Source organism: Vicugna pacos, chromosome 10 (assembly GCF_048564905.1).
Source record: "Vicugna pacos chromosome 10, VicPac4, whole genome shotgun sequence".
Classification (NCBI taxonomy): domain Eukaryota; kingdom Metazoa; phylum Chordata; class Mammalia; order Artiodactyla; family Camelidae; genus Vicugna; species Vicugna pacos.
In genome coordinates this window covers 58,081,571-58,093,726 of record NC_132996.1, presented here as the reverse complement: position 1 = coordinate 58,093,726, position 12,156 = coordinate 58,081,571, and the positions used below count along the sequence as shown (strand labels likewise).

The following is a 12,156-nucleotide window of genomic DNA, read 5'->3' as shown; positions in this document are numbered from 1 at the left end:
TCTGGTAGACTAGGAAGAAAATGAAATATATAGCCAATTAATAGTATAATGTATGTGAAAGTGCTGCTATAAACTTTATAAAGGATTATGTAAACACTAGCAATAATTATTTCTATTGTTGATCTGTAACCAACCTAGAAATCAAAACTTAAGTTGTCTGTGTATATATGTGTGTGTGTGCCTCAGTAAGTATTCAATCAGAACTGTTTAATTACAGTATAACTTCAAAGCAGGGTTTCTCAACCTCAGCACTGTTGAGATTTCAGGCTGATAACTCTTTGCTGTGGGGGTCTGCCCTGTACATTGTAGGATGTTTAACAGTGGCCCTCACCTCTACCCATTAGGAGCCTGGAGAACTTCTTTCTCCTACCCCTCAGTTGGTGACAACCAGAAATGTCTCTGGATATTGCGAGACATTGCAAAATTGCCCATGGTTGAAAACCATGTTAAAGCATAAAAAAAAAATCTAGAAATCATTTATGGCTCTCCTACACAAACTGAGGAGGAGAGACAGCCAAGATGAACTAGAACTGGATGCCCATCACTAGGCACGTGTGGCTACTGAACACTTACAATGCAGCTAGTCTGAACTGAGATATGTTATAAATGTAAAATGAACACTAGACTTGACGACTTGGAAAAAGAATGTGAAACATTTTGAAACTTTTTATGTGGATCACATGGTAAAGTGACAATATTTTGGATATTATGAAAATTAGTTTCATTATTAAAATTAGATTCACTTGTTCCTTTTTACTTTTTAAAAATGTGGCTACTAGACACGTTAAAATTACATATGTGGCTCACATTGTATTTCCGTCAGACAGTACAGAACCTGTGCAAAAAAATGATACTTCCTTCTCACTATATGCTCCAGGCAGCCTTTGATGTAAGAGAGCTCGGTCCTCATTTTCTCTTTACATTCTCTCCTTTGTCCTCAGATTATCTCCAGTCTCCTTTCTTCAATGAGATTATCACTCAGAGATGACTCACCTGCAAACTCTATCTCTAGTTCAGAGCTCTACTAAAACCTAGATCCATGTGTCCAACTATCAACTCAACAATCCCACTCGGACATCCCAGAGGAACCCCAAACTTATATGATCTTCATTCCCAAAAAGGCTCCTCTTCCAGGATTCCCCATTGTAGTAAATGGCACTGTTGACAGATGCTCAAGACAGAAACCTAAGGTCATCGTGAGTTCTCTCTTCTCCTTCATACCACTTGAAATCTCTCATGACTTGAGTCCTGCTTTCTTTACTTCCTCAATATTTCTGGAATCCTCATTTTTCCTACCCCACTGGCTAGACCAAGTCACCAATATTTCTTCCGTATCAACTCCTTCTTCCCTTTTACACTCTCAATACACTCTGCCCTTCCCTTCTCAACACTTAACTCACAGCTAACTATTTTTGTGCAGTGTTGTCTTTCCTATTAGGACATTATACTACAGAAAGCCAGGCACTTTCTTGTTCATTGTTGTGTGTCTCCAGTTCATTGAATGACCAATGGGTGAATGAATAAATAAGGACGGGTGTAAACTGCTGACTCACAGGTTGCAATTTACTAAGGAGCTGGACTACGAAAGCAGTGGTTCCACTGGCATATGTGACCTGGGAAAATATCAATCTTTATGTCTAAATATCAATGCATATGTTCTGACATAAGTCCTAGGATTCTAGAAGTGGGGACCAATGAACCCTGTACCTCATCCTTAACAGATCTATCTATTATGCTTAAACTCACACTGCAGACTTTTTAATATAGTGGGTCAGGAAAGAACAGCTGAAGAGAGACTTTTATAACCCTCCAGCCCTGCAGCAACCCGATGCCTGACATCTTCCATCTTCAGTGGAATGGTCCCCAGAGTAGCTGTAGTTTCAAAGTTACAGTGAAAAGCAGCTGACATTTATACAAAGCTAAGAACTATTGGGATTAACTGAACCGCTTCAAAAAGAAAGTTATTCTCCAAGAGGACAAGTTCAAGATAAGTCTCCTCTAGTTAGGGATCCTCGATCCACCTCCTTGCCTAAGCCAGCCTTCACTCCCCAGTCCATGACTGGTTTGGAAGGGGTTTGGATGGACTATGGCACTGTCTATCCTAACTAGTAAGTTACAGCTGCACTGATATGGAAGTTTAAAAAAAGGTCAATAATTCTACAGAAGTTAGCGTGCTTTAGCCTAAGCTAAAGAGGAACTTGTGAAAGACTCTGGGCAATGTATGTATCTAAAGAAGAACACGAGGCAAAATCTAGACCTGTGTTTTCATTCATCTTGTGCTACTGGCTCTCCTATAAATGTGGGAGTTCTGTGTGGGTGGGTGAGGCATGGTGAAGAGTGATATAGACCAGGCAGGGGCTGAAAAGACAGCATGTCAAAGCCGAGGTTAACCCCAGGCCCAAGGGCACCATGTAGGGTTATATGTGTTTAACTTTTTAAAAATTGCCTTATCAAGAACTTATATAAGCTATAAGAACTTATAATGATAATACAAGTATAATATATAATGATATAAGAACTTACATCATTCTTTTATAGTATGAAGAAGAGAGGTGGGGCCTTGACTAAAGAAATGTTAGGAAACATTTTTTTAAAGTATCTTCTCTTCATTATTCCTCCTTTTATAGCCCAGTAGAGAAAACAATGGCAATTAACTAGGTTCGTACCAATTGAGGTAGTGGGAGAAAGAGATTTAGTGAAGCAGCAACAATTTTCTGAACTAAATGCCCCTTTTCTTTCTTAAAATGACTCAGAATGGTGGGTAACTTTTTGAAGACCATTTTTTTACCCCTTAAAATCTGGTGAATCTTTTCCATAACAAGGTCCAATACTTCCATTTCTCAGCAAAGCATCAGGTTTTAGTAATAATAACAAGGTGTACCAAAGGGAGTAGACTTGGAAAAACCAAGTAGTGGCTAAAGTACTCGTCTTTAGGTGACCTTAGGCAAGTCACTAATCTCTCCGAGCCAGGCCTTCTCAACTGGGGTGAGGGTCCCCCAAGGGGACAAAAGCTGGTTCAGGGTGTGGTATGAGATCTTATTCTTTTTACATATAAAGCACAGATGTATATATACAGCACATACACAAGATATGCAGTGTATCTGTGGTACTCAAATTTCATGGGAGAGAAAATTAGGGGAAAATAATGTGTAAGACGGCTTCTTGTTGGGGAGCGGGTAATACTGAACAAAAGGCTGAGAAATACCTAAGCCTTCATTCCTCAAATCTAAAAATAGGTTAGCATCACCCACTGTAAAGGATTATTATAATACAACTATATCTAAATGTATACAGAGAGAATGAGAGACCAGAAATAAAGCAGTCAGGGTAAACAACCCAAATTGTAGAATTATCATTAAAATACAACCAAAACCAAAGATTCAAATGTATATACATTAACATCATCTACTGACCAATTGTATTAACACAGCAATTTTCTTCTCACTAGTCATTTCACCAGCTGAACACCTAACATCCCAAAAGGAAACAGTCTTAGTCAATAAATGCAAAGAGAATCCACAGTTGTGGCGATACAAACCTAAAACACCAATTTGAAGACCTGCCAAGCTGGTTTTAATTTTATCATAAATATCTTCTGATTCAAAGTCAACAGCAATGGTCTTTGTTTCCACCTTGAACTTTTCTCCTAAGGAAAAAACACAAACGGAGAGAGGAAAAATTAATACACGGCCATTAAGATGAAAGCATTTGATGATATTATTCTTTCAAACACTCTCCTCTCCATATTTAATATAAAATCTAGACCCAGATCATTTTAAGCAATCATGAGACCATCTAAGAGATGATATAGCGTCAACACAGTAGTTTTGCAATTAAATTTTCAATGCTGTCACAGAGCTGGCTGAATGTTCCTTAATCAGTTCTCCTATAAATCAGTAATGACTACTTTATCGACTCTTAGGTACAAATAGTAAAGTATGACTCATATCATAACGCTATATACTCTTCAAATATCACTGGTTTTGTGGTTTTAATTGCAAACTGATACTTCATGATTTCAGGAAGAAGTCTTTACGTGATAAACTATTTTAAAGTGTGTTATATTAAAAGAAAAGGTCCATGTTATTAAGATGGAAACAAAATGAATATGATCGTATTTGAATTTAGGAGACTGGTTAATACTGAATAGCCACTACATCAAAAAAGCCATACAAAATGTACAGTATCGGAGCTACAAAGTGACACAAGAAAGACCTCAGTGTTCTACTTTGCACAGGACTATGCAAGGTCCAAACAGAGCTAAGGGAAAGAACAGGTTCAGAAATGAGACCCTGGAAAAACAAAACTTATCTGAGAGAACATGTAATGTTGACTTCTGCCTTCACTAGCGGGCTGCTTTGAGAAGATGGTGTGGATTGTGAGGTCACCCAGACATGGGTACCAGTTTCACTTCCACCCTTATTTGTTAAATGACTTTGAGCAAGTCACAAATCTCCTATGAGCCTCAGCATCCTCTTGTGAAAGTGAAGGGAATAATCCCCATTTTAGTGCTGTCAACACAAAGATATCAAAGCATTACCTTTAGTACTAGCACTACTGCACTGTACTGGCATACAGGAGGCACGCCATAAAGTCTCATCCCTCTGTCCTCAACTAACCCCACTCTCACTTCACTTAGTGAAGTTCAGTTGGCGAAGAATGCTTATTCTTTGGAATCTGATGAGAATTCAAAAGAATTAGTTTCAAAACCCAGCTCCCAAAAATAAAATTTTCTTCATTCGAAGTCAGTGTCGGCTCGCCACAGAATATGCAGCATTAATCCACATAGGAGGTTTCCATTCTTGATCTAAAAGGATCTATGTCTAAAAGAGCTGGTTCACGAGATTTGATTCTTAGTTAGACTCAATGAAAAGTATCGACCCTAGATGGGGATCCATGAATAAACTAGAGAAGATGATAACTGACCTGGAAAACACCTTATCTGGTGTGAAAGGTACACCTACTACTTCAATATAAATGTTATTATATCTGTTCACGTGATGGACAACCAGATACAGAGCTGCCAGTTCACAACAGCTGGTCCAACATGTCTTGCTATAAATGGTTCACACAATTTATCACAAGTAAGCAAAGAACTCTGCCTTTATTAGGGTCACCAATTCACAAGAAAAAAGACCAAAATCAAAAGGCTGAAGGATACCTTCTATTAAATGGAAAACTTGATTCAGGAATAAATTTGATAAACTTATCTATTTATTTAAGAAAAGCAAAGTCTGTTTCCACACTAGCACTTATATACTGACATTTAGGAAAATTTCTCTCTAGTAATAAAAGCCACCTCACAACCACTGAATCAAATTTACTTTTAGATCTCACAGGATTTGGTGAATGTACTTATTCTGCACAGTCTTATATAGATAAGCTGCTTAAAGAAAAAAAAAATAGCGACTCTTTCGGAAAAGAATGTTACTTAATAAGAACCCTCAAGTAAGCTCTTTCTTTTGTCTTCACATTAGGAGAAGCAAAATGGCTTCTGATGCAAGTTTTTCAAGATAAATAAAAAATTGAACTTACACTTGAATTACCCTGAATCATGTTCTAGTCTAGTTAACACTGTTTTCCTCCCCCCTCATTTAACTTTTCTTTACTGCCTCTACTGTGGATTTTTCTTTTTCAACATAGCTCAGATCATGTCACACTCATCCTTGCAAACCTCCAAGGGTTCCATCTCACTTTTAGTAAGAACCAAAGTCTTCAGCAACAGCCTAATACTGAACTCTACCTCCACCTACTTACTCTCTGGTTGGTCCCTAGCCTTGGTCACAGGGGTCCTAGGAGTTCTTTAAACACAGAATGTTCTCCAGATACACGCAAGGCTTTTGCACCTACTGTTCTCTCTGCCTGGAATGCTCTTCCACATCCCTTGTCTCTGTTGGGTCTTTAAGCAAATGTTACCTTCTCAGAGAAGCCTTCACTGACCATACTTTAAAAAATGCAGCCACTCCTCTCCAGCACTCCTTGTTCCCCTTCCCTGCTTTATCCTATTCCATTGTGCTTACCCCTCTCTAGTATACTATGTATTTTAATAATGCATATGTTTCTTGCCATCTGCTCCCATTAGAATTAAGCTTTGTGAAGACAAGGACTTGGGTTTTGTCAGTTGCTCAACCATGTCACAAAGGTTCCAGGGTCTTTCCACCTTCCTCCCTTATTCCTCGAGGCTGGCTCTCCTCTTGGCTTCAAAAGGGACACTGCCATTCCAAGCAACCATGCAGGTGATGTTCAGAGGCAGGAATGGGGCATCCCTGTTATGTGTCCCTTTAATAGTGAGGCAAACTTCCCCAGAAGAACCCAGACTTCGCTCACATTGCCTTTCCCAGGATTCCCATGGGATACACATGCTTCTGGCCCGGCCTGTGGACCGGCTTTGAAGATTCAGTGAACCATCACCACCACCAAGTTGTGTGAGTCAAAAATAGTAGCACATATCTAAGAATAGAACAGGAGATGCCTCTCTCTGGGCCAAGGCAATCAGAAGTGAATTCTGACATATGTTCTAAAAGGCTGAGGTGGGAGATAGCTGGCTTCCTTAGAAAATGGGGAAATAAATCTCTTTATTTCCCATAGCCTCTTCCCATAGCCTATCAGCCCTCATCTGACCCTGCCGAAAGAAGCCAACATGGAGGAACAAGAATCCTCTAATTTTAAACATCAGCACAAGGATGTAACAAGCACTTGGAACAGAAGTGGGTACCACATACACATAATAAAATCTTCATTTCCACCTTCACCACCTCCCCTACCCAAGGCTCTTCATAAGACCACCAGTCCACAACTCAGCAACAGCCCACTGCTGGGGAAGAGCGAGAACTCTACCAAAGCCTTTGGAGACATACTTCTGAGTGCTCTGATCCTTGCCCACCACAAAGGCCCGTGAGATGACAGCCTCGGTCAAATCCTTCCTCCAGGGTAGGAGCTGTGATAAGTTAGAATCACAGCTTTCAGGTGTCAGCCCCTTTAGGGATGGTCCCAGTGTCAGAGGGCTGCCTGGACCGAGATCATGCCTTTCCCATGGCGCCCACATCCAAGAAGTGAATGAAGTGAGAGTATAAAGCCACTGGACAGCTTTTACTGATCAGGTTCTGATTCCTAAAGTACACTCTGCTTGTTACCCTATTTTTCTGTTCTTTTGAAATGTCCTACTTTTAATTATTTTATGTTTAGTTTTATTATGCCAGTAGTGCAAACCTCCTTTACTATTACTCTTTTTCAAAAGTTTATCAGTTATCCTTACTTGTTTAGTCTCAGTTTTCACTGAGGTTGCATTCAATATTTCGATTAAATTTATGAAGAATGACAATGTGGCCTTCCCTCCAGGCTCTCCATTTATTCAATGTCTCATGGTAAAAATCTAGTGTTGTAAATTTTTAAAGAAATTAAAGAAATAAAGAATTCCACTATTAGAATAATACATACCATTATGCAAAGATACTCAAGACTATATAATCATTCCTCCCTCCAGCCCCAGCTTTGTCAGATTGAAATGATTCTGATATGATCTTGGTCCACTGTCTCTCAGTCTAGTGGCTAAAACCAAAAACTAAGAAGCAAAAAACTCAGATGATTGGTATGAGTTGTTCAAGGCATTAGAAATGGGAGCAGAAAATTAGCTCTGGCTTAAAAAGTGGGGAAATGAAGCTAAGAAATGGCTGGGCTGATCCCTGTTTATCTCCTTTTTATCTAGTCCACTGAAAACCACAAAACCACTATGGTGGAATAACGGAAAGCAAATATTATTCATAAATGTAGACAACAATGAACGTCCTCACTGCCTCAAGTCAGTCCGTCACTTCCAGGCACGGGTGCCCCACTCCTATAATCACGTTGCTGGTTCTTACCTATAGGATCCTGAATTGGTTCAAGGTCTAGTTGAGAATTAACAAAAGGAACTTCACCCAAAAGTAGCTTCAAGATGCTGCTAAAACATCTCTCAACAGTAAAGCCAGCACATTTCTTAGTTCAGACCCAGAAAGGTCATGAATATATTCATAATAGCCTCCTATTTAACATACTTCTAGGTCTGGACATCACTATTTTCATTTTGCTCAACAAATTGACATCTCTCAAATTTAACAGTTTTATCTCTAAGAATAGTTTCCCAGGTCTTGGAAAGAATTTTGCCATTTCCCCCCAAGATGTCTGGGGATATTAGGTCTGAGAATACTAGAAAAGAGGTCTAATCTACATAAACTCATGTATTATTTATCACTTTTCTATTAATAACACCAAAGAAATATCGATTCTCCTTTGTCTCCATACCTGATCCAAATAACCTGTCTTTCCTTGTAAGTTTTAGGTACTATTCATTACAAAATTCCTGTTATATTTATCCTTCCTCATCTTTTCCATATTACAGGTTTCATCATTTATCATTCGAGTTGGGTCGCCATCTCTATAGACTGAATTTTCACGATTCCCATGACCTCCAAGGTAAAGCTGCTCTGGCTGTGCTCCTAGATACCTTCTATGTAACCCTTCTGAGCACTGACCGTAATATATTACAGAGTCTCTGCTTCCTAACAAACAGTCATTCTTTGTTATCTCTGTATTCCCAGCACCTAGCACAATGCCTGGCGTGTTAGCAGAGGTCACGCAAATGTTTGCTGAGTGAGTAAACACCTCTAGGCCAACACAGCTCTTTCATTAAAATCATCTTCTCAATACTTCTTGAATTCCTCCTTATAGAAATAAAACTACATACTGGTAAGAGATGTCTATGTGAGACATAATAACCTAAGGTACTTACTATTAGGCATTTTAATGCCTTAAGATAAATTAAGAAACAGCTCAGTTCTTCCCTGTGTCCCGCATGAGTCGGACTACAACCCACGTGGAAGTAGGAACATCTTAGGGTTATTAGAAACCCTAGAAAACATCCAGTCTCATGAATAAATACTCCAGAAGCTTAACTCAGGGGCATGAAGATGAAGGTAGAAGATATTTTAGTTATGGGACCACGCTCCTTTATCCTCAGTCCTGAAAAAGATAATTAGGGGGAGAGGAGAGACTCTTGGGGAAACAGTACTACATTCAATGCTTACCAATTTTAGCTGCTGAAATCTAAATTCATTAAATTCAATTTGTAACTATAAAAATGTACTGCATGTTTTGAAAAACCCCTCCATTTTCACATATATGTCTTACAATATTCAGAGATACAAAAAGTATGTGTCTTTTCATACTTTCTCTAATTTTAAGAGGGAAACAAAGAACAAGTCCCCTAACCAGATTCTCTCCACTTAACTTCTCTCCTTTCCCCGTTTTCTTCTTTATCCCCAGACCTTACTGTCTCCCTCCACCCCTCCCCTTTGGGGTGAGATCTCTCCCCACAGACAAAGCCTCTCTTACATACTTCTGCAGAAAAGGTGCTTATGCCCTAGAAGGGAATGATTCATCTGACTCCATTTTTTAAAAGGCCTCATTTAATTATAATTATCAGAGATGCTATACAAATAATGGTCCATTTCTTTTTTATATTGCCCTTGAAAATATATTCATCATCATTTTAATCTCATATGAAGAGACTCACTTTCAGTCAAATCAAAAAAAATCCATCCTCAGGATTCCATCCCAAACCAAGTATTTCTTTATTTTAAGCCAAGGTTATTATAGTTTATTCATTACAGCCTATTTAGCTAGAACAATCATCTGTAATAAATAAAAACCTTACACCATGTGAATTTGTTCTATTGAAGGCCATGAATAGGCCCCATTCTTTTGAAAATCCTCAGTTTTACATTGGCTTCAGGTATTATAGACCCCTGGACAAGGCACCTTTGAAGAAATTTTCAAATAAAGATGTTTATTTTCTGTACTTGGAGGGAAAAAAAGGTCTGCCAATGGAAACATTTGAATTTTATTTTTTTGAGGTGAGAAAAAATAAGAACTATTCCTAACATTACCATGTTTAAAATTCCAAGATGATGTTGCTAATACTATGGAAGCAGAGTATTATGGACTGAATGTGTCCTTCACCCCTCAGTTCATATGTTGAAGGCCTAACCCCCAGTGTGATGGTATCTGGAGGTGGGACCTTTGGGAGGTAATTAGGTTTAGTTGAAGTCAAGAGGGTGGAGCCTTCATGGTGGGATTAGCGACCTTGTAAGAACAGGAAGACAGAGAGCTCTTTCTCTCTACACAACACACCCAAGAGAGGCCGAGTGAGGACACAGGGAGAAGACAAGCCAGGAAGCAGGCTCTCACCAGGAACTGACTCTGCCAGGACCTTGATCTCGGACTTCTAGCCTCCAGAACTTTTGAGAAACGATTGTCTGTTGCTTAAGAGACCCAGACTATGATATCTTGTTATGGCATCCTGAGCTGACCAAGACATAGAATTTGTTCAAAAAAGCATGAGATGGTAGTTAGAAGCCCTGGCCTTGAATGCCAGTTCCATCACTTGGCCGAGGGTCCTTCACTAAGGCCTTTCAACCTTCAGGAATTTTATTTCCTAGCCTTTGAACTACAAGAAATAATACCCACTCTACAGAGCTCCTATGAGGATTACACGTCATAGCACATGAGAACGTATTTTATGTATGTAAAGCCCTATTCAAATGTTTTCTCTTCTTGTATTTACCAATATCTACAAAGATGACTGCATGATAGATAGTTGTTTTTTCCAAAATAGCGCAAGCTGCTGTAGATATTATCTGTATCATTAACTCTTTCTTCTTTGCATCAGCTGCATATCCCCTTTCAACCTGACCATGCACATGACTCGGCTTTAAAAACTCACTTATTACTCTATCACCAGTTGGAATCAATGGTCATGATATACTATTTTAAGCTACACCATTAGTGTCCCAAATATTTCTTTGACTCAATTTGCTTGTGATTAACCTTTGAATTACTATGCTTTATCTATTCCGAGATGCACATTGTTATTCACTTTTTATCTTTGAAATCAGGGTGCCTTACAACTGATGTCATATCAGTATAATAGGCCATTTTTCTTTCTTAATGTATATAAGCATCACTGTTTCATGATCAATGGTGATTTGATAAAAGAAACACAGAACCCTGCTGGTATCCACCCTTCTCTTTCACCTCAAAGAATGAACTGAGGACAGCTTCCAAAGGCAAGGTTCTCCGGCATTCCAGTGCTAATAAGATTCCACCACTTCCACTAGTCAAGAAGGCAGAAGACTGCCCATCCTAAACTAAGACCTGAAACACTTAGCATGTGCTCATTCATTCACCAGGGTCACAAGCATTTGCAACCAGGCAAACGCCGTGCTCAACTGTCTGCTCTGGAAGGGCAAGGTCCATGTCTGGTTTTTTCTTTATCATTAGACTCTCAGAGCCCAGTAGTACCTGGTACACTATCAGAGCTCAAGAAATACATTTTGGCTGATTAAATTCAAGACGTACACACTGAGTAGCATCCACATGTCAAACTTCACCCTGAGGATAATAGCAGATCGCCTCAAAAAGGTCATATTTTGGTGAAGGAGATACATGTGAACCCAACTGTTGCTCTAATAAATAAAAAGAAAGTGCTCGGGAGACTTCCGGGCAAGATGGCGGAGTAGAAGGACGCTTGTAAGCCACCCTCTCCCACAAATACACCAAGACCCACATCTACAGACCCACTCAGCCAACCAGAGCACCTGTGGAACTCCAACAGATCATCGCCCTCTTCAAAAGATAAAGACGCCAAAAATCTGGTAGGAGAAAAGGAAAAAAGAAAGAACAAAAGGCAAAGCAGCGCGGGACGGGTCCCACGGGGAGGGAGCGGCAAAGGAGGACTGGCGCTCGCTCGCTGGGTCTCCCCTCTCCAACTGAGAGGCCAGCGGGACGGAGGGGGAGCCTCCGAGGCTCGGATCTGTACAGAGCAGCCCTTGTCTGACAGAACTAAGTTAAACGGGCACAGAGCGTCCCCCGACACCCAGCCTGAGACGCGGGCCGGCAGCGGCAGGCAGGGCTGGGCTGCACAAGCCGGGCGGAGGACGGGGGCGGCTGCACGGAGGCAGCCCCAGGGGACTGCAAGGGGCTGGGCGCCATGGCTGTGGGTGCACAGGGCAGAACAACCTGGGCCCTCCATAAAACAGCAAGGTTGATGTGCTCTCGGGGGAAGGGTGCATACCCCCATCTCTGAAAACACGCGGAAACTTTTCAGGGGAAGAGGGGCGG

The 12,156-nt window shown here is 40.2% G+C and overlaps 1 protein-coding gene across 1 annotated transcript in view; it reads right to left on the bottom strand.

Moving 5' to 3' along the window:
• Positions 1–12,156, bottom strand: part of HSD17B12 (hydroxysteroid 17-beta dehydrogenase 12) — a 139,583-nt gene that overhangs the window by 48,846 nt on the left and 78,581 nt on the right. Inside the window, exon 4 of the mRNA XM_072969830.1 lies at positions 3,539–3,646. Within this exon, the coding sequence (XP_072825931.1) occupies positions 3,539–3,646 (108 nt within the window). The remainder of the gene's footprint in view (positions 1–3,538; positions 3,647–12,156) is intronic.